The sequence below is a fragment of the Micropterus dolomieu genome, linkage group LG23 (genome assembly GCF_021292245.1).
Source record: "Micropterus dolomieu isolate WLL.071019.BEF.003 ecotype Adirondacks linkage group LG23, ASM2129224v1, whole genome shotgun sequence".
Lineage (NCBI taxonomy): Eukaryota > Metazoa > Chordata > Actinopteri > Centrarchiformes > Centrarchidae > Micropterus > Micropterus dolomieu.
The window spans coordinates 17,682,172-17,707,681 of NC_060172.1; the positions used below are offsets into that span (position 1 = coordinate 17,682,172).

The following is a 25,510-nucleotide window of genomic DNA, read 5'->3' on the forward strand; positions in this document are numbered from 1 at the left end:
GCGAGACAGGCAGGCAGAGAGACAGAGGGGGAAATCAAAGAGACAGGTAGGCAGATTACTAGGGGAATAGACAGAACATATGTTACAAAATACCAAACAAGAATCTAACTTCAGACAATAACAGAAACCCATGTAAACAGACAAACACCGACCAATTATAACGCAGGGATCGTAACAGACAAAACCTAAATGAGAACACAGAACTAGAACACAGAGCAGACTAAACTAAAATAATGCAGACAAAGAACTTGAAGTAAATAATAACACATGAACTAAGGCACAGGACTAGGAACAAAGACATGGAACCAAAACACAGACTAAATAACAGATACTGAACTGACCAAACAATAAACTCAGAGAACTAAACTCAACAGAACAGATGACAGGACTATAATGCAGATACAAAACCAACCTAGAATCAAAAACCAAAACCCAGAAACAGAGAAACAAGAATCAAAATACAGCACACAAGGAACTCAGGACAGGATCGTGACATTTTAAAAAGAAAAATAGGGCAAATGTGAACTTCAGAAGACTACGTGTGAACCAGCTAAGCTCCAATTGGTTGAAGTCTACAGACCTCCTTGCTTGCTTGTTGGGTACACTAGAAGATGTGATGGCTAAACATTGCTTACATATTAAAACTTTTAGAAACACTACATTAACTCAAGAGACGCCATCAATTTGTTTCTTACAGTCAAACATTAATTTTATTTGCAGGAATTCAACAGGAGCTATCCAGTTTGTTAAGCTGGATGTTAAGAAACTCTTCGAAATCAACATCTCTTTTGCTAGAGACTTGAAATCTAGGCAAGACAGTTCAGCCACACACTCCAGAGAGTAAACATCAGGACACACAGAACCTGTGGAACATTTTCTGACCTTCTGCTTGCAGAAATACTAGACTTATTTACAGTATCTTAAACGTCCATTTCTAAAATGATAGCATAAACTAGTTCTCTTATAATGAATTCTTGACCGTCGGAGATAGAAACAAACAAAGTGGGGCTTCTTCTAACAAGCCAATGCTGTTTTGCCATATTGCTGCTTGATTTAGGTTAACAGAAGAAACTAAATTCCTCTCTGACCCAACTTCTTCACATTGAGTGCTAACACACTGAAGTTTTTAGGACTGTGTTGTCAAATGGACTTGAACCGAACGGCGATGCAACCAGAAGTGCGAAGTGGGGAAAGAATATCCTGTCACTTAACATTTTACTGTCAATATGTTGATCTCAGAAACAGAGTTGTAGGAAATGATTGTCGTTCCTGCAGGATACTTGCAGGTTTGAGTTGCCATTGTCAATTTAGACAGTCACTGTATATCTTAAGTGAATGATGGTGACTCAGTCAATAAAGAAAGAGATTTGTAGGACAACGACAGTATAATTCCCTTTATAGCTTAAAAAAATGCATTGCACCCAATAATAAGCATGACTTCAAGTAATCTGAAGCACACTAGAAAATCCTCATTTTGCAGGCAGACTTTCACAGGGTAAAATGTAAGTGTAAGTGTATCCCACTGCTGTCTCGGTAAAAAAGCCATTTTCCAGCACAAATTGATTAAATAATCAATAAATTGACTCATTTGCATAGTGTTAGACCGCTGAGTTTGCAGGTGGCTCTACATTTATTGGATTAAAGACAACCTTGTAAATATGATGGCCTTCTTTAAGTCAGTAAGAGCTCAAATGTGCATATTGTACCCCACCAAGACAATCTATGTTTATTTTTACTAAGGGACCTTCAGTGTGTCTGTAATTGTATGAGTTACAACATTAATAAGACAAACGTATGCTGCCATTTGTAATTGCAGGTGACTGAAAGTGTGAAACCTGCAAGCCTTTATTACTGACTTTATTTGTATTTGTAACTGGACAATTTAAGCTATTGGCGAGACATAGCCATTTCGACTAATAATCTATTAATAAAGAGGCATTAGTGTCATTTTCCAACAAGCCATCATAGAACTGTTAATAAAGTCATCAATAAATAGTGGTCATTCGTTTCCCTTTGTAATGAGCCACCAGAAAGCAATGCCACTTAAAACAATAAATGTTATAACAACAATAGCCTACATTAAGTCTGCAGTTGTAAATGTTAATATGTTGTTTAAAAGGATGTTGGAGAAAGTTAGCTAAAAAGACAAAACAAGTGTCATGCTGGAGGAGGATTTCCCACAGACTTGCAATAAAAATATTACTAAATTAGGTTCTAAAGCCCTTCTTCGAAAGTGGTATCTTTAATTCTTCACAAAATTCGTATAGGGTGTCTGATTGGAAAGACTTTAGAGTTTATTGTCTTGCATGTACACATATTTGAGTCATCTTTCTTTGTCTCTCAGTGTGCAGTTTTTTGCGCGCGCACGTTTGGAAGCGCTCGTGCTGGTATTTGGTGACACATAGAAGCCAGGGCTGTGGAGGGAGAGAGAGAGGGCAGAGAGGGACAGAAGGAGGGACGGCGAGAAACAGTGCGAGAGTTGGACTGCTGCTGCGCCTGTGGACAAACATCTGACGATGATGAAAAAGTAAAACCGCAATCCTGCATCTCTCACCTGAAGTTTGATTCAACAACCAGAAGAAGCGGCAGAGCTCCATGAGCGGAAAAACGAAAGGCAAAGAGGATAAGGAGCATGCCGCCAAAGGTGAGTGATGATGACCCGAGTCAGATACAATGATGTAATTACGCGTTTTATTTTTCTTTATTGTGAGCACAAAAGAGGAAATATCTGGCAAAGCTTTTGTGATGAGATCAGCATGCTGGCTACTTATTCCCTTATTGTCCACACAATCCAGAATACAGGGCTCATAAACTGGACTTCTTAAAACACCGTTGGACGTATGTTAGAAACATACATACTTAAGGAAATGGAATTTATAGATTATGTTGATGTGCATGTTTTTTTTCTCTGCACGGGTCTTGCAAAATCAACAATAGGGGACCCATTAACCTTGCGTGGTGTTAATTACATTGTGCTGAAGATGAAAAATACAATCTAGCCTACGGTGTGTCGATCTTCTTCTAATAGGGGCTATTATTTCCCCCACAGGAGGGTTTCTGTCTCTTAGATCTCATTTCAGCGGCGCACACATACACATTCATTTTCTCCCCTCAGGACAGCAATAAAATTGACGCGATGCACCGCAATGGAAACTGGGAAACTATCATTGCCATGGAGACGAAAAGGGTGTTGCCTGCAAGCTGGTGGTGCACCATAATCTATGCATGAGACCTGTTTGACCTACTCATTCAGGAAAAAAAGAAGAGAGATGCAGAGTGCAGGGATTATTATGAAGTGAGATGAAAATGAAAATAAAATAAGCTCCAAACACATGTAATAAGCGTTTAGAGTGGAAGGTTAAAGACCTCCCAAACTGGGTTTAGCCAGCTAAGCACAATTGCTGCACAGCTGCATCATATATGCATCATTTGTTCTCATTACATCAACAATATATAGACTATACTGCATCCCCCCATAAAAACATTGTTATTGATGTTTTTTTAATTGGCTGTATTTCCAGTGATCTCAAAGATTTTAGTTTATTCAGCGATGAATTGAAATAACATATTATCCTCTGACAGTTAGGCTAGTATAATGCTAGCTGCAGTCCATAGAGAAGCTCAGCAAAGAGGCTGTGCGCTAATCTTTAATGGAGGTTTTCACACGTTTTTCATATATATTTTGGTGTTGAAATGACTACCACTACTAAATGACACAGAAGTTTCCCTCAAGGACTATTCTCTCTCTGAAATCTTGTGAGGTGAGTTGTTGCAGTTAACCCGCCTGGAAACGAGGGAGAGGAGTTGTGTAGGCTACATAGAGGAGCAGCTAACAAGACTTTTCCAAACAAACTCCTCTCTCCAACTCTAACTCACATTTCCACCGATGTATTCCTGCAACAACTTGCCTGTCACAAGATTTAAGAAGGGAATTGTCCCTAAGCGAGACCTCAGTTTCCTGTTAAAAACAAGGGGTGTCACTTGTAGGTATCCTTTCCATAATGTTGTCAGACTCCCTGTGTAACAGTCTGAGTCTGTCGGTGGTTAAAGAAGCACTTTTGTGGACGTAATTTTGAGGGGCGTAATTGCCCCGAAGGAATACATTGTAGCCACTGCAGCCAGTTAACAGTTGTCAGCTGAAGCCATCTACGGCACGGATTCCAAATCTTTTTGTACTTAGTCATTTTGACATCAAAATATCTGAAAATAGGGCACAGGTTTAAGAAATTACACACCAGCAATCACAAAACAGCAATAATTAAAAGAGTACCTACCATAACTCTTCAACAAGGGCATTTGAAGAGTGGATAAATAATTTGTCTTGTCACAGAGCTGACAAAAGGCTTGATGTAAAAATGTAACTTCCACTGCTATGTTATTGTGCCTGTAGGAGTTACTATATCAAGATGCAGTAATGTTCAACTGAAAGTAACTGCTGGTGGCAGAATAGTAATAAACATTATTGATGGTAACCTTTACTCATAAAGCACCTTTAAAGGATACAAAGCAAACATGTCAATATTATAAAGAAAACAAACCAGGTAATTATAAGATGATAAATCCTCTAACAGCACAGAACAATAATAACCACTAGGCCTATACATTGTAGACTGTTCAACAGTCCTGTAATAAATACTGCCTTTATAATACTTAACACTGGTCTGTCGTGTTTACAGTGTGTCCACCTTATAAATAATATGAGCCAAATATTAGACCTTTCAGCATAATGCAGCCTATAAAGCCTACAACACCACAAAGTAAAGCCTCAAAAGATAGTAGTCATAGCTAGGCAATTTTAGCAGTGCAAGTGAGTTGCATTACTTTGTACAGGTATCTCCACTGTGTATTTTGCCCATAGTGAGCTTAAACTAAAGGAGCATCACTTTCAAATGGCTGGAATAGATTATGACTTTGAATTGTTTTTTTTAAAAGATGAAAGTAACTTTAAACCACATGTACGTTATCACTTTCCAAAATGAAAATACTTAAAGCTACTTATACTTGCTGAGGTCCCATTCATTACATTAAATGGACTGATTGAAACAGTAACTTAAAACAACACAAATTAACACAGAGACAAAAGACACCAACCGATGTTTGGTCTTACAGTCACAGAAATATGTCACATTTGTCGTACCATTTGACTGAAATATCTTCAGTAATGACTCACTTTCTCTCGGTTAGACAAACATGCAGGGTTATATGCAACCTTTTACAGTTCTGTTTAAAATAATAATAATGGCGTTAAGGATTAAGTTTAGTTAGAACAAGAACTCATTAACATCATGTTCCTAAAGAGATTAGGCTTAGAAATGTGGTGTGTGAGTGTGAGTGTGAGTGTGTGTGTGTCGACTCACAAATAAGCAGCAGAAGATTTACCATAGAGACTGTATTGTTAATTAACCCCCATTGTGACAGCCATATGGGAGCAGAGATCAACATTGCACAGCAATTAAGGCCCATCCAATATATCGCTGTACCACGTCTAATGTGGTTTATATCAGCATATTGTCCAGGAATAATGCACTAACCACTACAAAACCAACAGATCTGATTTCCTACTTAAAAAAACCCAAAACATACAATATATTCAACATCTTTGAAAATATATAGAAGCCCATCTCCACCACTCAATGAAAATTCCCACTCAAGTTTCTTTTAGCTGTGCAAGCAGCTTGGCTCTAGATGTAGCAATGCTGGCCTGCTAGGTAGGTTCACCACTTTGATCCACTGTATTTTTATTGCACCATCATTAGTTTAAAGTTTAAATGTCTTTTTGTTACCTTTGTTTATGACTAAATACCTGCAAAACTATTTCCATTCATTCTGACCTTGTACTTTAAGTGCTGATTAGCAAATGTTAGCATGCTAACACAATAACTGGCTTTAGACTCTTAGTCTTGTTTTTCATTCAAACATGTTTTATCCCTCATAATAATGCTGGACAATTAAATGAAAATTAATCGAAACCGAAATTCAGAGCTTCTAACCGACGTAATTTTACCATGTCGGTTTTTTCGGGGTTTTTTTAAATGTTAGCTAGCCTAACCGCCTTCACTTTTAAGCAGTTGGGGAAACAATGAACAGACATTTGTTGACATCTGTTTTATTAAGGGACACACTGTGACTCAGTATATTTACTACCAGACTGACAACTTATTGGCTTCAGTGCTGTTCATACTGTTCATGTTGTATATGCTGTTTACCAAATCCACCTACCTCAAGTACATAACACCTGCATATTTATTCCAGCATCCTTTGCGCTATGCTCCATCACACTGTGTACATGTGCACATGTATGCATATATGTGTATGTGCACCTGTATATTACATCCACCTCCGACATGTACATAATATTAATAATAATAATAATGATAACTAGGGCGGCACGGTGGTGCGGTGGTTAGCACTGTTGCCTCACAGCAAGAAGGCTGTGTGGAGTTTGCATGTTCTCCCCGTGTCTGCGTGGGTTCTCTCCGGGTGCTCCGGCTTCCTCCCACCATCCAAAAACATGCAGGTTGATTGGTTGCCCTAAATTGTCCTTAGGTGTGAGCGTGAGTGGTTGTTCGTCTATGTGTGGCCCTGCGATGGACTGGCGACCTGTCCAGGGTGTACCCCGCCATGCGCCCAATGTCAGCTGGGATTGGCTCCAGCCTCCAGATGTAGTATGCCCAGATATAGGTCTACAGATGTATGCAGATGACACAGTGGTGTATGCATCTGGTAATACCTGTATTTCTGTGGCTGACAAACTAAATTCTAACTTAGAAAAAATATCATCTTGGCTGGCCTCATCTTGTTTAACTTTAAACACCAAAAAAACTAATTCTGTCTGCTTTTCCATTAAAAAACTACCTCTAACACAACTATTGAACGTAAAAATTAATGGGGAACTTATTGAACAAGTACCTGAAGTGAAGTATCTCAGAATAATTGTAGACTATCAGTTGAATTTCAAAAGTAATATCAAGAGAATCCGTAAAACCATTAAGGCCAACTTGAGCTGTTTTATGATGATAAGAAACTGCTTGACTCTTGACTGTGCTTTTATTTTTTTTAATTCTATGATCCTCTCACACATATCCTATGGCTTAACCACATGGTCCCAAGCTCATCAGTCATCAGTCAAAACCATAGAGTGTCTATATAACTGAGTCTTGAAAATTCTGGGGGAGAAGAGAATAAGGTATCATCACTGCCAAATTCAAAGTAAATATAAGATTTTTTGAAGTTTTGCTAATTTTATCTCCCTGCATCTGGTTAAACTGGTCTTCAAATGCTTAAATGACGCTGCTCCACCACCACTTTGCAAAACAATAACAAGACAGCAAAGTACCAGATCCATCACCCGATCAGCATCAAAAGGCAATTGTAGTATCCCTTTTCGAAGAACATCATTTGCCCAGGCTTCCATTTCGGTAAAAGGGGCAAAATTATGGAATTCTCTACCAGATCACTTGAAATGTATCCCAACTTTAGCCTCCTTCAAACAACAACACTAAATCGTGGTTAATTCAGGAACAATACTGCTCTCATATTTAGTCTTTACACATTGCCCAATCTGTATATATTTTATCCTTTTTTATTTTCTTCCATTGTACTTCATTGTTGTTTTTTGTTTTTGTTTTGTTAAACTGTATTTTTTTAATCAAAAAGCCCTACTAGGGACAAGTGTTGTGAATTAGCTTTAGCTAAAAACACTACATCAGATGTCTGTCAAAGTTCATCTATGTTTTTGTATCTGTCCCTATTTAAATAAATAAAAAAAAAAAAAAAAAATGACCTGACCAGCAGCAGCAGAAGGCATTTGTGAACGATGTGATATGTGTTTTGTGTGGATAAAGTAAAAAGAATTGAGCTCTTCAGTGAGTTAAAAAACTGGTATGTTCTGCTCTGCTCCAGAAATTTTGACAGAAATTTATAATGGCTTCCAATGGAGGACTTGGCTGTCTAAATCTATAAGTCTGAAGGATTTAAAAAGCCCACGTGAGGAACCACAACAAAATATAATTTTATCATTAATAGATTAACTTCTTGTGACCAATTTACAGTTTAAATCAAGTCTGTAGCTGAAAGTATGTGGTGAGCTTTCAAAGTGGAGTAGGTATGAGGAGGATTTCGACAGTCAGGATGCTGCAACCATTCACACCCAATAATAATTTACTCCTGTGTCCTTTGCACTGTACTCATTGGACTATTGTCTCAGTCTGTCTATATTGTTTTTGCTTTTGTTTATAATTTGTATATATGTGTTCTCTATACTGTCATAATGTGTCATAATAATCCAATTTTATTATTGTGTGAGAAAGCACATCGTGAGCAATGTACAATCCTGAGTCAAATTCCTCGTATGTGTACACATAATGGCAAATCAAGCTGATTCTGATTCTGATTCTTTCACCATCACCTTCTACCACTTCCTCTCTCATATTTGCTCGCCCACTCATTCGCTACCCAGACACATTGCACTGCCCTTAAAAGACCTAACTCCTCTGCTCTTATAACAGCACCTGTCATGTAAGATGTCCTTTGATGAATGCAAAGAGGAAGCTAGCAAAGTGTTGAGTGTTACCATGATCGCACAGTGTGCGGGTGAAAATTATTAGTACCGCATTGATATTAATAATTGTGCGAAATTTCAGTAGCAGGGTGATGCGCCGAATATAGGGGAACCATGTATCTGTTATGTGTAAGTCAATATTACCTTATCAATTAACATTTAGACAATCAATTTTTTGACATTTGAGAATCAAAGAAATTAACAGCTTTAATTGAGTATATTTTCAGCCAGTGAACTATGAGAAACCCCCCCCAAAACACTCAAAAACAAAATAATCGTTCATTAATCGTAATCGAGGTAAAATGTTCAATTAATCATGGTTGTGATTTTATGTCAAATCGTCCTGCCCTGCCCTACATCAAAATAATGATCTTATAATTATGTCTTAGTATGAAGTAAATAGAAGTATAATATTTAGATATAAACACTTAATATGGGAAAAATATATGGTGGATTCTTTAATATGAGATGGGCGTCCATAAAAAAAGCAGGTGCATAGTTTTGTTTATAAACTTCTAGTTAAATTCTGACAAGGCGAATATCATGGGGTTTTTTCACAACATGTATGGCACATCACTGACAGAGAAAACTTTCACGAATATTTACACTAACAAATTAATATTACTTCTGCCAGTCCAGCCCAAAGGGAGTTCCCATCTCCCACAGAAAGCACTGCTCTGAACCGCTTGAAAACAGCTCGTTTGTAGTCCAGCCCTTCACTTCCTTTACTTGTGACGTCACAATGAAAGCGTCATAAAGCTTGCCAAGCGGCTAGTGGGGGTCAGGCATGCCCTCAAACCAAGCTAGTCTGAGCGGAGGCCCTTTGGCACCACTAGCCTTTGTTTGGGTTGTTGGCTGAGGAATGTTGAAACGTTTTAACTTAAAAAAGAGAAAGCTGTGTGGATCGCTGCTGTGTGTCGCATTGAACATTACGTCACGGCAGTTGTGTGTGGCGTCGCTATGACGACAAGCTACGTACTATCTCTGGGTAATATCCGCAATGGAAAATGGAGCAGGGCCGAGTAGTCGAGTCTGTCGATTTGCGCTATGGTAGCATTTTTCGGCAAGGCAGCATAGATCGCCAGAACACCGGCAACAACTAAAGTTATAGCTATAATGCTAACATTACACCCGATGTGAAAGCTACTGAGCAAACGTTCAAATTGTTTGGCCAATTTTTATGTAAAATTGAGTTGAAATATGGTGATTTTTGTTGTGGTTTATGGTAAGATGTGGAACAATGATGTTGTGTGGTTGTGGACTTGTGAGTAACTTATAGCATCTGCTAGGTTACGGTCGCAGTCTGAAGCGGCTTTGATTTGGATCACACTACCTTGTTTCTTACGATCTTACTCTGCTTCTGAGTGGCTAGTAGTCCTTACCTGGGAACTGCACATGTGCAACTCCCAACAAAGATTTTGTACAAGTAAGATGCATCACTCTGTAGCTCAAGAGCGGAGCGTACAACACATAGGGTGAAAAGAGGAGCTGCAGCAATGTGCAGTTTGAGAGAAATATATTGTATTTTGAAAATTCAACCATGTAAACGTGTTCTGGTACAACCCCTAAATAAGATTTTGAACCTGAAAATGAGCATAATACCACCTCTTTAATGTTATTACCTCGAAAGCATAGTAGGTCTGTCATAAAACCCTGGATAAAAGTACAAATGTGAGAGAGAGAGTGAAGATATATAAATATATAAGTTTGGGATGCCTGCTGCAAGGTGAAACAGGATACACAGGCTACAAACTCTCAGGCTGAAGTTTAACAGGCAGCAGGGTGATGTTAATAGTTTGCAAGGCTGCTGCATGTTCATCTGATTTGTTTGTGTGTTTGGATATGGTTGTTAATGATTTGAGATGTGTCAGGCTGAGCCTCTGGTGACCTGGTAACAAGACACTTACAGAAACCAATTTTAGTCTGGGGCTGGACATTATCCATTACCCTTTTATGCACACAGACAGACACTCAGCATACCGATGGCCTCCCTTATTTGTTATCTAATAATATGGCGCCATCTAATGGCTGATAATTTCAATCCCTGGTAGTGAATGACAGCTGGTATTCTCCAAAATCTGAAAGCAAACACAAGAAAGTTGTTTTTAATAGACTACATTGACTGGATACTGGCTACCTGCCCAGGCTGTTGGCCTGGGAACCTTTGCCAAAACGTACCTGCTGGCATCTCTGAGGTTTGCTATTTCAAGCCAAAGCTTCAAAGCTATTTTGGGAGGTTTTATGTGTGAGTTCAAAGCTGACATGGTATTTCAGTTCAGTTGAGACAAATGGAGGAAAAAAAGGAAGAAGGAAATCACAGAGAAACACAGGGACACAGTAACCCAGTCAGTCCATCTGCTTGATCTAGTTATTTCTTGACCACAGGAAGCTGTAGCATAATGATACTAATTATGTGGGCAAAAACAACAATAAAATAGTTTCCCTGAAAGTTTGTTGTAGCCTCACAGAGGTTTTGGAAAATCTGACTGAGAAGTATGTTTATTTCGAATGATTGATGTTTCTTCTTCTATCAGCTTTACTTTTCAAAATGCTGAGTGTGCATGTTCAACAATTTCCTGCTTCACTGCTTTCAACGGCTTTTATAGGCTCCTGTCCTGCAGTATAAAGACACTACAATCTGTAATCATTTCTGTATCATCTCAATATGGACGCTGTTTTGTTTTAACAGGCTGCTTCACAGGAAGTACTGTAACAGCACAACAATGTAATGGGCTGATAATATAGAGCTGTGTAGAGTCTGTGTGTAATCCTGGACAGGCAGCATTGCTCTGAGTGTGGTTACTATACAATGTGCTATGATGGTAGTGTGCATTGAGGATACCCCACACACCCATTAGAGATGTAGTGCACAGCCATTAGGTGTGTGTGTTTTTGTGTATTTGTGTGCAAACTGTGTAAGTTTGTCTCTATTTTAAAAATCCATGCAATTAAGAACATGTTGCTTTTTCACTTTTTATGTTTTACAATTTTTGTATTTGTTTATGCTTTAACACATAGTTTGTCTCTGTTTGTGTCCTTTTAAGTAGCTCTAAGTTAAGGTTGTGTAAATTATATATCACCATATATGTACCATCTTGTTCCAGCATTTCATTGAAGCTATATGGTCTTCACACTGAGTGGAATATTAAAACTGTGTTTTTTTTATGGTTGAAATGTTCCATCAAATGAAAATAGTCTAGGTGTTATAGGCCTTATAGTCATCATTTTATTCACATTTTCCCAATGTTCAGCCTGACATTTTTGGACTCCTTGAAAATTTTGGGTTGTCTACTACAATTTAAGATAAAATTAAAAATGTTACTTAGTTTGTTATTTTGTTTGGCAAGTAACTTGATTTATTTCAGTCAGTGATGCTGAAGATTTACTATTTCCTCTAAGTTCATTCAGTTCACGTGTGTTTTTGCATGAATAATGTTCAATTGTTTTCGTAGTCCTGACCTCTTTCTGTTGCAGGAAATGGCAATCACAAAGGTTCACAGAAGAAAGTCATGTTTTTACTTATTTTATACTAATCCACAGCATGTTGCAGAGATCTGACTATCACTGTTTTTTAAATTGAGTTATAGCTGAGATGATGAGTCGATTAACTGATTAGTCAATCAACAGAATAATAATTGGCACCTTTTTTGACAACCTATTAATCATTGGAGTTATTTTTTCAGCAAAAATGCCAAACATTCCCCAGCTCTGCTTACTTAGTTGTGAAAATCTGAAACTATGGGAGGGTTTGCAACTATTATTTTATTCATTTTAGAGACTAAGTGATTAATCAGTTAGCAAGAACATGATTGAAGGATAAATTGTTGTTGAAAATAATAATTTGTTGCAGTGCTAAACTTAGTTTTCAAAGCAAACTTATAGTGTACCATGACACTGACACTGCAACAGAGTACAGTTAAAACAGTCTTAAAGTAGACAGAAACACTAAAATTAGCTATATCAAATCTGGCACTGAAAACTACATGGCTATTATGTTTAAGTTTTTGAAATAAAGTAAATGGTGTGTACTACCTGAAGGGTTTGGGGTCAGAGACTAATTGAGAGTCCTTACACGTATTACAATTACTTTTGTCCCGCTGGTGTACTCGCACGCGCGCGCGCACACACACACACACACTGCTTCCTAGATAGATCCTTGGATTTGGGAAAGGCCGCCTGGCTCCCTCCCTCTCTTATTGTGCCAGATCAGCGGGGCCTTGACATGAATCATTAATGACCGGTTCCAACGGCTTAATGGCCTCTAATGTTCTGTAATGATCTCCCGTCAACGCCATGTGCGGGGCCTTAATGGACCCAATGCCGTGGAGAATTCTCTGGTCTGAACTTCGGTAATTCCTCCTCTTTTCGTCGAGCAAAGCGCACAACAGGAAGTGCGAAAAGCCATGAGCACAAGGCTCCGGAGCTCCACGGGCGCAGCATGAGTTTCCCTATCCGCCGATCGACCTCAGGTAGGACCGGGGGGAACTGTCTGAAATAACGAGATTATAGTAATCAGGCCTATAGTAATCCTGTAATAAAATTCTTAAAGGCAGCTGTACATATATTATCACAACTCAGTATGCTTTGGGAACCGGCTGTTATAGGAGAAAAGGGACAGGCTAAACATATAAGTAAATACTTACTTATACTGCTTTGTTGAAATTACAGATTGTTCGGTTTTTCGGACCTTAAAATGTTCTCAAAATATTTAATTTTCGATCATTCTGGTATAAATGTAAACGTGTTTTTAATTCAATTAAAAACTTGAAGCGCTTTCCGTGGTGCTGAAAACAGCGCCGGGGCGCGCCCTTCTGCCGATGGAGGACTGCTCCGAACAGTTTTATAGATAGGGCCTACATACTGATATATATATATTAGCTATATTCATGAAGAATGGCCTTGTAATTTAAGATGTAAGTGTTATACTGCTGTATCTCTTGTGGCCTGGAGAGTAAACTCCATCTTTAAAGCATTTTAGGAATGTGAGATCCTGAACTTGTACCGGTGTCCTCTGCGCGCTCATGGTAGATTTCAAAAATACATAACTTAACATAACATAACATGCTAATTTCGTACAAATTATGCAGGATAATTGACGTAACATGAGTTAACATCAACTCCCTCGGAGACCCTCAAAAGTTTCAGCGCTATGCACCCGGACTAATCCGTTTTTACTGTCAGAACCCATGTCGGCCTGCAGGGCGGTTTCTTACATCCTCTCTCAAAATAAGATTAACCATAATAACTTTTCCCCTTAAGCAAAATGTCTCCAAAAAGGACGGTCATTTCATCACTCTGACAAATTCGTAGTAAACCTGAATAATCCTTCTCTGCGGGTTTTGAGGGTCGACCTCCTAAAGGCCTCAGTGGTTTGTTGCAAAGTGTTTGACTCTATTATGAATACTGCCGCGTGCTGTTGGGTTTCTGTTGCGCGAGGCTGGACTCTAACTGGCGTCCATGGTTAGACTGAGAAATACACACATAACGGCTCTCTCTCTCTGGATGTTTGCTGTAAATATAGCTATTGTCGTTTTCTCTGTCAGGATTAACTCCCTCTTCTCCAACCTCTTTTGTCAAACTCTACTGCGTCTACAGGTGGCGCTACGGAGCCCCAACCAAACCTTATTAAAGTTTACATGATTTTGACAGCACAAATGACTATAGATGCAACAGATCAAGTTTATATATATATCTTTTAAATCACTTATTTTCATTTGATTTTATGTATGGAACAATCTATCCCATTAAGGATTTCATGTTTCTGTTTACATGTAGATTTGTTTATTCAGTAATTAATCAAAGCTATCCGTTTAAATAACAGGGATATTTTTTAATCCCGGAAACAAATCTGTTCCTAATTCTTCCCTCTGTGTTGTTTTGCTGCTTAATTGTTGACTGGCCTTTCTATCGATTCACTTATTGATTTGCTTGTTTTCTGTATCATTTCAATTTGTTATCGTGCTGAAGGGTGAGAATTGGCAGGTGCTTGTTTTCCCTGCAGCTCGTAAGCCTACTGTTTTACGTTACATATTGTTCGCTCTTGTTTGTGTGCCTTTTGCTTTTAGGGGCACGTGGTTTGGGTTTAAAAGTATCCCATAAATGAAAGATGAAGGACTAGACCTAGCTTTCAGCCATTTCATTACTGTGGTTGCGCGTGTTTGCTTTCATGTTTTGATTGCTTTTAGATGACATCGCAGATTGGTTATGACTATCCTCTCTCGGGGAATGCACAGCGTGTGGGCTGAGCTGCACAGTAACACCTACAGTATACAGTATTTATCTGTACATTTACAAGGATCTTACCTAACCAGAAGGCCATAGGTGTAACTTCAACTCCTTCAGTCAAGGACACGCTAAAGGCTCCACTTCAGTGACCATGTCCTGACCCCAGTTCCACAGTCCATCACTTTCTCCTCCACCCACTGGTTTATTCTCCTCTCCAGTCATGTAATTTGCTGCTCACCACATCCTCTTGATCTCCAGCCATTGATTTTCGCTACCTTTCCCACTGGCGAGCAGCACGCACTGGCTCTGCCTGCTGCTCGGCGCCAGGTGCCACAGGTCGGCCTCCGCTGTGAGTAAGTCAGCTCTTTGTCCACCGCCTCGTTTTCCTCAGGACCAGTTGGACTTGCAGTTGCCATGCGGCATTGCTGTGTCTGGCGCTGACAGCTGTGCATCTGTTTCCCTGTGGGGGCTGTCTGTGGCCTGCAGACATGCATGAAATTGCTGATTGCTGCTGTACGCGCGTGCCGCCTGCTCTGGTGTGAATGCAAAGGGAACATCTTAGAAATCATCCAAGTGACTGTCTTCGTTGTTCACCACCTTCTGGCACGCTGCAGCCTCACAGCAGCGGCGAACCTCTGCACCAAAAATAAAATGAGAGCCCCTCCTTTCCTCCTCTCTCTCTTTCTCCACTTTCTCTCTCACACACTCACCAGGTCTCTCTCTCTCTTCCATTATTATCCCTTCAATTAATTTACCTTTCCTCATATTGTACTTTATTTCCTTATGCCTCCTCATATGTAATATGTCCTTTCCCCATCTATTTCATCTTACTCTCTCTCACCCACTCAATAATATAGCCTATATCTCTCTCGCTCAATGTTTTCCTCCTCTCTTTCATTCATCATTCTCTTTTCCCAATCCATTTGTGGGTTGTGTATTCTCTACACCCCCCCCCCCCCCCCCCCCCCCCCCCCTCCACACACACACACACACACACTCAATATCTAATTTTCTCTCTTCCGCCCCCCTTTTCCATTATTCCTCCTCTCATTCATTCACCTGTCTACCTGTCTGTCTCCTCGCCTCTCTTATTTCGCTGCTTATTTTTCTCCTCCTATATTACATCTCCTACCCCCCTCTCACTCTCCCTGCCTATCAAACATCAGTATTCAGTGTAACATGTAAATATCATGTCACGTGGGGTTCAGGGCTACAGGTGCCCTATGGGAAGGAGCTGCCTCCCCTATCGCACCCCAACACCCTTTCCGACCCCCTCCCTACATAGACACACAAACACACGTTCAAACACGACCACATCCACCTCCGCCCCTCTTCTTCTTCTTCTTCGCGGCGGGCAGGGCTGCAGCAGATTTATGAACGGCACGGCTGCATCATGATCCCTTTCCAACTGAAGCAGCCCCCCGCTGTTTCATTGACAAACATACCGGCTGCTGCATTTCTGTCACGGACAACGTCGAGGAGCGGAGCATCACCCGGGGAGCGGTGCAGAGCAGCAGCAGAAGAAGCAGCAGCAGAAGAAGCAGCAGCAGCAGCTGCAGTGAGCATCATCAACAACCCCTGGTGTCGTTTGCACCAGCGTATAAGCTGTTGATTCGCCACTTAGACCCGGACCGGATCCCCACGCACACCCTTATCTTCCTCCACGCTCTCTCGGGACGGCCAGAAGAATCACCTGAGGGGGAGCCAGACAGCTTTGGTCACTCAGACCCCTTGGGGGACGTGAGGCGGCATCGTTTAGGCTTCCTCACTGGCAGATTACTTTATTTTGTATAACGACTTCAATGAAGCGCCGGGACGCACCGATGGAGGATTCTGGACGCTATTTGAAACCACGGATATCTGCGAGACTGCAGCGGCCGGTCTGTGATGCGAACTGAGCCGTGGGTGGTGTAGACCCCCTCCCCGCACCCTACACACCCCCAACCGCCTTATTCGCGACCCCCCCCCCCCCCGTAACCGGGACGCACAGCCTTGTTTCACTCCACCGAGGGAACATGTCCCGGGCAGCGGCTATCGCCAGCTCCCTGATCCGCCAGAAGCGGCAGGCAAGGGAGCGGGAGAAGGCGAACGCTTGCCGCGGCAGCGGCAGCCCGAGCAACAGCAAAGGCGCAAACGAGAAGCCGAGCAAGCTGAACGTTTTCTCGCGTGTCAAATTGTTTGGATCGAGGAAGAAACGAAAGAGAAGGCGACCACCAGGTCAGAGAGTGGGGGAGAGAAAAGTCGGAAAGCCACCACTACCTCAACCATCTTCACCGTCAACACCAGCATCATTACCATCATCACCCCCTACCAACACCATTTTCTCTCATCACTAAGGCTGCTCATTCATCTCTTCATCATTCATCACCCTCTGAATAGTCTCCTCCTGGCAGTGGCTCAGGAATAATCCTGTTTGGCTACATGACACCACAAAAATCTCACATAAATGACTTCGTATTGTCCTGTAGCAAAGTGTTGGAGCAGCATTGGTCTTTGATAGCAGATGGAGATATCAGAAAACTGCTCCTACCATCATGTTACATCTGTGCGCCACAATGGTACAGGGGGTCAGGGATCGATATTGGGCCCTCATAGCCCAGTGATTGGAAATAGAAATAGCTTCTCCTCTGATGCTTCCGGCTTTTTGGAGACTCCTGGATTTGATAGATGTGATCACATGATAGTAGTAAGGAATGAATCCACTAAATGTGTCTCCTCTCCTCCTCTCAGAGCCCCAGTTAAAGGGCATTGTGACCAGGCTTTCCAGTCGTCAGGGCTTCCAGCTGCAGATGCAGCCTGATGGCACCATTGATGGAACCAAGGATGAAGACAGCACCTATGGTAAGTCTAACTCTGGTCTTTGGGCATACAAATTTTGCCATATCCACTGATTTTATTCATTTGCCTTCTATTCAAAAAATAAACTTTGCAAGTAATCAGTATTTTCGTTATGGATTCATCTGCCAAAAACTTTCTCAAGTCATCGTTAATTTTATTAATAAATTTTATTAATTGTTTTGGCTACAAAATGACAGTGAAAAATGTCTATCAAAAAGTCCCAGAGGTTAAGGCGACGTTTTCAAATTGCTTGTGTTAGTCCAAAACAATATTCCGATAGATATTCAATTTACTATCATATATGAAAAGGAAAAGCATCAAATTATTGCAGTGAGAATGTTTGGGTGTTGAGTATTTTTGCTTGGGAAAATGACTGACGCAATGAATCTATTATCATTTTGGAAGATTCATTTTCTGTTGATCAACTAATCAAGTAGACAACTCATCACCATTTCTGCTCTAAAGTCAGCTTTAGAGAAGCTAAGTTACCACAAATGGAAAGACAAATGTGCTCCAACACTGCTAACAATTATAAATACGGTCTCAAACATGCATGTAAACTGCTTTACTTGGGATAAAGAAAATAAATTGTAAATGAGTGAAAAAACAGAAAATCTTTACAAAAGAAAGACAGCATTTGAGCAACAGCACAGGTTGAATCATAGTTTTAATACCTCAATCTGGGATCGTTAGAGGTTATAAAGATTAACACATACAGCATTACTGCACAGTAGAGACTGATTTCAATATTCAATATAACTTCAAGGTACAAAAAACATTGCAACATATTTATGGTTCATTATCTAGCAAGGCCTGATTTTGATAAATTCCCATATATCCACTTTGGCATTTTTTATCCAAAACCAGTTAAAATCCAATTTAAAGATAAATCTCACCCTGAGGAAATCGGTTTGACAGTCACTTAACAACATGTCAAGTGTTCATTTAATTAGTAAACTAGCACCTGCTTTTCTTCCAAATGTCAGAAGGCAATCTGCCTAAGTTAAATGTTTCCCAGTTAAAGAAATCGATTAAATGTCCACAGGATGCACAGTGCAACGTTGAAATCTGTGAAAAATTGAAAGATACCAGGACAAGCTGATCCAATGAACAAAATTTCCCTCGCTCGCTCGATTTCATTCTGTCTCTTACACACACACGGGCTACAATGTGTGATTGATATAGCTAATTCACTCTGTTGTCGTAGCTCAGACGGCATTCGCTCTCCTTCTTGTGCGCAGTTGGTGTTACCAGCATCACGCATTAATCTCTGCCACTCCTCAGGCCACCAACTGTTGTGTATACAAAAGAGAAAGATGTGGTTACAATAAAGGAAGCAAATTCTTTAATTAGATGATTACATGGTGTATGCATCATGTATACGCCTACCCACATGAAATCATTCAACCGTGACTGGATTTGAATGGATAATCCATGTAATCCACATCTCACAATACAACCACAGTCATTATAAAGAACATGGTTGGCTAAATGAGTGTAATTAAACAAGGGCCTGACTCATCAAACTGTCTGGAATAATTATGTCTCTCATATCACCTTTTACCATAGAAACATATAAAAATATTTTTTGCTTGTGCCTACAGAATGCAAAACACCGGGAAAACAACAATAACGAAAAAAATTATAGATACTACTATCAATGTTGTCATGTAATTTTTCCATACACCGAAAACTATAGCTTTAAATCTACTGTAGACCCTTTATCTGTCTTTGCTTATTATTCAACAACATTTTTGATTACGCAAAATGTCAAACTGTCTCATATTTCAGCTTCTAAAATGACTTATGTCAGTGTAAATGTCATATATTTGGGTTTTGGAATGTTGCTCAAACTAAACAAACCATTTGAACGCGTCACCTCTGAGTGTGGGAAATTATGATGAGCGTTTTTCACTACCTTCTGACATTTTATAGACTAAATGTTTAAAAGATTAAATAGTTGACAGATTAGTTGGTTGTGTAATCCTTGGTTTCAGCCCTAGTAGGAATGTTTCAATTTATGACACAGTGTTAGAAATAGCTATAAACTCTATAGAGACTGTGTGGCTGTTTTGTCTAAACTTGTCCTTACACTTCCAAATAAATAGCAATCCTTGCTTTGCTATGTGCCTTTTCATAATTCTTATCCTTTTCATCCCATGTTTAATATCAGGAGTTAAATCATTAGTGTTATTCAGTAGCCTTTTCGCCTGAGTGACCTTGTAAAATAGCTTCTCTGTGGCAAAAGGGAGGTGTCATCCTACCAGATGCTACATTGATGAGGATGTTTTTTTCTGTTTTCCTCTGTGATCACTGTGTGAGTGCTCTTTTTGTTTGCTATGTCTGCCTGTGTGTTTATTGTGTGTGTGTGCATGTGTGTGTGGGTTTCTGTGTGCTTCCATAGCTGTGTTCAACCTGATCCCAGTGGGGCTTCGTGTGGTGGCCATCCAGGGCGTCCAGACCAAACTCTATTTGGCCATGAACAACGAAGGCTTTCTCTACACCTCTGTAGGTCACCACACACTCACAGACACCCACACCACCACCACCACCAGTAGCATCTCATTGTGATTCTGATCATCATCATCATGATCATTACGGGCCATTAGAGATTAAAACTCTCTTCTTTGGGTCAGATTGAGTAATGAAGCAGCAGCTCTCAGTGTGACCAGTGTCATTATCATCCTATCATCACATCAATACTTTAACTACAGTGGTGTCTTGTGAGTCAGCGTCCATAATCCTGTGTCTGAGCCTCTCTTATCTATCTGCTGATATTGTGGCTTCTCAGGATTGATTTCAGGTCATCCACCAGCCTCCTTTTGTTTATCTCCCTTCAGCCATTCTTTGATAGGAAGATTACTCTGTGTCTATTTACACATGGCTCCTGAAATGCGTTGTTATGCCTTTCCCAGCTAGATTTACACGTACATACCCACTGTGCATACATTTCCTCAGACAGGTCAGAAGGCAGTGTTGGCTGCAGTGCAGTGCATTAAGTGCATCACTTTAGCTCCTTAGCGGTGATGGTGGGTAGTGTAGCTGCAATAACAACAAGGAATCAACAAAAATAACACGCACTTCCAGCAATCTAGACAAGGCTGTGAGAGCAAAAGATGAAAAAGAACAAAGAGGAAATAGAAAAATGACTCACACCTCAGTGTAATAACAGCCATGCTGCTACGCCTGAACAGGCACGTATGCCACCACAATATCTTGCCCATCATGTCCAGTCCTGGATGCTTTTGGGTTGTCTTGGCTTCAGTCATAACATTGATATCACCTGTTTCATCTTCTCACCTGATATTAAATGCAGAACACACAAAATATTTATAGATACGTACATACATGCACACAACTTAATCACAATTCATACAAGATTAATGGATGACAGAGAGAAAGAGCGTTCTGTATCTTTCTGTTTCTCCTGGCAACCTGGGCACCATCTTTCTCTCAGTGGGCTGGTTGGTATTCAAGGGAGTAGCCGGTTGCTATGGAGATGCAGGAAAAAGGAAATGCAAATGTCAGCTGTCCTAAGTTGGTGCAGTTTGTTCTCGGAGACCACAGCCTGGCTGAGATGATGACTCAAGTAGCGGACCAACTGATGGATGAATAGACTGATGGCAATATGGAGTAATGATTGAACACTTTTTAATGGAGTTGCCATTTCATACTCATAACTTCTGTGACCCTGCTCTTTCTCTGCGGCTAACACCCCACACACACACACACACACACACACACACCTCTCCATGCGTCCTCAATCACCTCCTTGTGTTCTTTCTTTTATGAGTTCTTCTAATATCTGTCACACTTTCCCATCAGGAACATTTTACCCCGGAGTGTAAGTTCAAGGAGTCGGTGTTTGAGAACTACTATGTCACCTACTCCTCCATGCTGTACCGGCAGCAGGCCTCAGGTCGGGCCTGGTACCTGGGACTCAACAAGGAGGGTGGAATCATGAAGGGGAACCACGTCAAGAAGAACAAGGCAGCCGCACACTTCATACCCAAACCGCTCAAAGGTAAGACTAGTGAACTGCACTGAACTGCTTAGTAGTGCTCTGTTAACAGGCAGAAACAGACAAATGTTAAACTGAAGTAGACTTTTATTCTGGGAAAGTATACACATTACTGCTTAAAAAAGGTGTTTGGTTATTTCACTTCATTTGGATGTCTGAAAAGCTTCTTTATGTTCACTTTAAATCTAAGTTTGTAACATCACACCTAGTTTGGAAGCCAGTCATGGCACAGTATGCAACTTACAGAAGTGTGATGGAAACTTGAAACTTTCAGGACACATGCAGAGACTTTTCAGTGAAGGTGGAGACATCTTGTGTTTTAACATTTAAACTTCTAAAATAAAACATATCCATAGATTTTGGATTTTTCTGTAGGAAGGTGTAATTTTTAGTAATATTGTGAGTAGTTTATTTAACTTTTCTTGTTGAAAAAACATATCAGAGAAATTTTACTTCAAAACATAGGAACTAGGAAGATGATTGAGAAAATAGGTTTTCTGACCCTTCAAAACATGTCTGGATGGGATCTTAAAAGATTCATGATTAAATAAGCAACAAATGAAGTTAATGATAGCAAAAACATCCTTAATTATAACTTAATAAGATAATTAACATTTAAAAACTAAATATCTTCATTAGGTCTTTGTGGTTAGGCTTTAATCAGATTTGATTGACAGTAGTGTCTCCCTGGTAACATAAGCAAACAGACCCAGAACTCATCATCAGTCATCAGACTTTGACTCTGACTGGTGCATCACTTTTTTCCAACAGAGTCCCCCCAACTTCAAATCAGACAGGCCAACTAAACAAATGGTCAAGAACTGTTCATTTAAGAACGCTGAAAGCAATGCCGGTCGCTGAAAGTAAGCTATCTGAGAAAAATAAGACGATCAACTGAACAGAATCTCAGAAAACTAATGGAAAATGTCCAGCTGTGTGGACTAACTTACAGCCGATCACCCCTACACTCTGTTTCCTGAACATATCTTTAATAGATTAATGCAAAAAGAAAAGGGCATTATGTGATTTTATTTTACCCAAGGGAGACATGGCTTAGATGGCACACATATAGAGTTACAGACAGAGATGAAAGCACATCTTAGCGACATGGAAGAAAGTAAGAAAGTACACATTAATATTGAAAGAAATACTGTAAAATTATTGTGGAAATAGAACAATGAAGACAATAAGAGAGATCCAAGAAGATAGGCTATAATCTGTCAATATGTATATATTTACAATGGATCACATGACTACTTGTATGTGAAAAGCAGATGTTCTCAGAAAAAAAAGGCTCTTAAAACCCAGTGTACACTACCTGCTCAGCACCAAAACAGCGAGCAGAGAAAGTTAGCAACTAGCTGGTGAACACAGGGGAGCATTTAGCAGATAAAGAGCCAGATATTTCCCTCAGAAATTAGTGGAGAGCAAAACAAAGCTACAAGGAGATTGGCTATTGGACCTACATTCATCAGTTAGAGACAAACCTGACTCCAAATGAATGCTAATGTTGCTCTGTATCTGCTTTGTGTGTAAATAGGCAACTGTTTTGTAACTGGCTTGCAACTTAAATGGTGATTTATATCAGAGGCACATTGCCGTTTGTTTCTGTGGCCTCCAGTGCTTTTCTGAAATAATAATTTGTTTATGTAATGCCAATAACATCATCAGACTAGAAATCCTCACTATTGCTTACTTATATAGATACCTGACTAATATGAGTGCACGTGTTGTGTTGAGAGATGTCTGTTCACTGTATTTTTGTGTCGTCTTTGCAAAGCTGCAGAACGGACAGAGTCCAAAACAAATTTCCCTTTGGGGACAATGAAATATATCTTATCTAATTATCTTATATATATATATATATATATATATATATATATATATATATATATATATATATATATATATATATATATAGCTTAAAACTCAGCTTAGCATTGCATGAATTCTTTTGAAACGGTAGTCCGAGCTTCTTCTAAAACCAGAATTAATTAGACTGTTTACATAAAGCAAAGCTCTCAGATACCTACGTGTAGGGGAACTAAATGTACCTAACTGCCTGAACAAGACGTGCATACTAAACCAGAGTGAGTCATTTAGATCAACAACTTGATTAATAATTTAATTCTTGTCTTGTGTGTGTGTTTGTGTGTGTGTGCGCAGTGGCCATGTATAGGGAGCCCTCCCTCCATGACCTGACAGAACTCTCACGGTCAGGCAGCGGTACGCCAACCAAGAGTCGCAGCGCTTCGGCCCTACTAAATGGCGGAGGGAAGTCGCCCAGCAACAATGACTTATCCTAGCCCCCCACCCCTCACACCTCACATACATACAAACACAAACACAAACACAAACACACACACACACACACAGATCTCAGGCCGACATGCCCACACAACAGGCTGGCGAGTGGTAGGAGGAGGCAAGGACAAAATGAAGGAGGACAGGAATGTGTTCTTCCACTTAACGGAGCCCACTGTGACTGACTGTGATGTAAATAAATCAAGGACAATCAATCCATCTGGCTCTGCTGTTCTGGTCTGCAGAGGGACAGGATCTGTGAATCTCTTCCCTTGACTACTCTTTCTGCTATATTATAACTAGAGAGATCAAGGGAGGAGAGAGAGAGAGAGAGAGAGAGAGAGAGAGAGAGAGAGAGAGAGAGAGAGAAAAGGATGGAGAGAGTCAGTCAGTCAGTCACAATGTCAGATAAACAGACTGTTACAGAGAACCAAAGAGTCAAAGTGTTAACTAACTATGTTATTGCAGTGAAGAAGGAAAGTGGCTTGGAAGTTCCAGGGTGACAAAGGAAGGAAGTCTTTATCTATTCTACCGTACGCTATGTTTACACAGAGCTCTTGGGGTTAAGTCATATTTTTAAAAATAATGAACGTATTCCTTGTACACCTTGTGTATGAGGACTGATCATTTGTTTGCATGCAGGTGCGCCTGTGTGTGTGTGTGTGTGTGTGTGAGTGAGTGGCAAAGTATATGCTGTGCTTGAAGTAGGTGTGTTGTGTGTGTGTTTGTGTGTGTGTGTGTGTGTGTGTGTGTGTGTGTGTGTGTGTGTGTGCGTGTGTGTGTGTGTTTGTGGGCATGTGAGAGCGAGTGTGTGCGCACGCATGTGTCTGGGTGGGGTGGGGGGGGATTTTACCTTTTTAAGATCTGTTGTATATCAGACAAACCTCCTGAGGGCTTTAGCAGGTTAAAATAAGGTTTACTGTATATGCTTCCATGCTTACTTCTTACAAGCAATGCTGTTGTTTATCTTTCCATTTGTTGTTGTTGTCCCTTGCCGTTTGTTTGTTTGTTTGTTGTTGCATGGAAGCTTGTGGACCTCTGCTCAGTAGCAGCATGCCGAAGGTCCTTTTTTGTTTTCTGGTCTTACGTGTTCCTGACCAAAAGAGAACACTAGTGAGCCAATAGTGTCGTACCAGAACACTAGTGAACCAATTTGAGGGTGTTGGAACACTACTGGACCAGCAGTATTGCACCAGAACATGAGTGGACCAATGGTGTTCGACCAGAACCAATGGGAGCACAGATCAACATAATATTTTGGTTCCCGCTGTGGACAAACTAGAAATGCACTAAATAAACTCTTTCTAAAGAAGTTAAAAGACTGTCTTGTCTTATTTTTGTTGATTTATTTCACCCGGGTTGATGTCATATTAAAATGCTTTGAGTCTTGTTTACAATGTTAGAGATTAAATTAACAGTATAGGGTATACATGTACAGTATACATAGTATAGTGTATATATAGTAGTAAGTGTTGATGCACTGCTGTGGTTTAAAGTGTCAAAGTTACCTCTAGTGACATGCAGATAGTTTTGGTTTAATTTGCTCAGGTTTTGTAATATCT

The 25,510-nt window shown here is 40.1% G+C and overlaps 1 protein-coding gene across 3 annotated transcripts; it reads left to right on the forward strand.

The window, feature by feature from the left end:
* Positions 1-2,483: 2,483 nt before the first annotated feature.
* fgf13b (fibroblast growth factor 13b) lies at positions 2,484-24,660 on the forward strand. 3 transcript variants are annotated; one of them, XM_046039834.1, is made up of 5 exons: positions 2,484-2,644; positions 17,516-17,626; positions 20,028-20,131; positions 21,449-21,647; positions 23,811-24,660. In XM_046039834.1, the coding sequence occupies exons 1-5, from the start codon at positions 2,596-2,598 to the stop codon at positions 23,948-23,950; spliced, it is 603 nt and encodes a 200-aa protein (XP_045895790.1). In that variant the 5' UTR covers positions 2,484-2,595; the 3' UTR covers positions 23,951-24,660. The 3 variants fall into 3 exon arrangements, with proteins under 3 accessions (XP_045895790.1, XP_045895791.1, XP_045895789.1); XM_046039835.1 differs by lacking the exon at positions 2,484-2,644 and adding an exon at positions 16,801-17,002; XM_046039833.1 differs by lacking the exon at positions 2,484-2,644 and adding an exon at positions 17,123-17,343.
* Positions 24,661-25,510: the final 850 nt, after the last annotated feature.

Coding starts and splice junctions, on each gene's coding strand:
- fgf13b (XM_046039835.1), top strand. CDS start 16,801: ATGTCCCGGGCAGCGGCTATCGCCAGCTCCCTGATCCGCCAGAAGCGG. Junction 17,627..20,027: donor GGATGAAGACAGCACCTATG/GTAAGTCTAACT, acceptor GTGCTTCCATAG/CTGTGTTCAACCTGATCCCA. Junction 20,132..21,448: donor AAGGCTTTCTCTACACCTCT/GTAGGTCACCAC, acceptor CTTTCCCATCAG/GAACATTTTACCCCGGAGTG.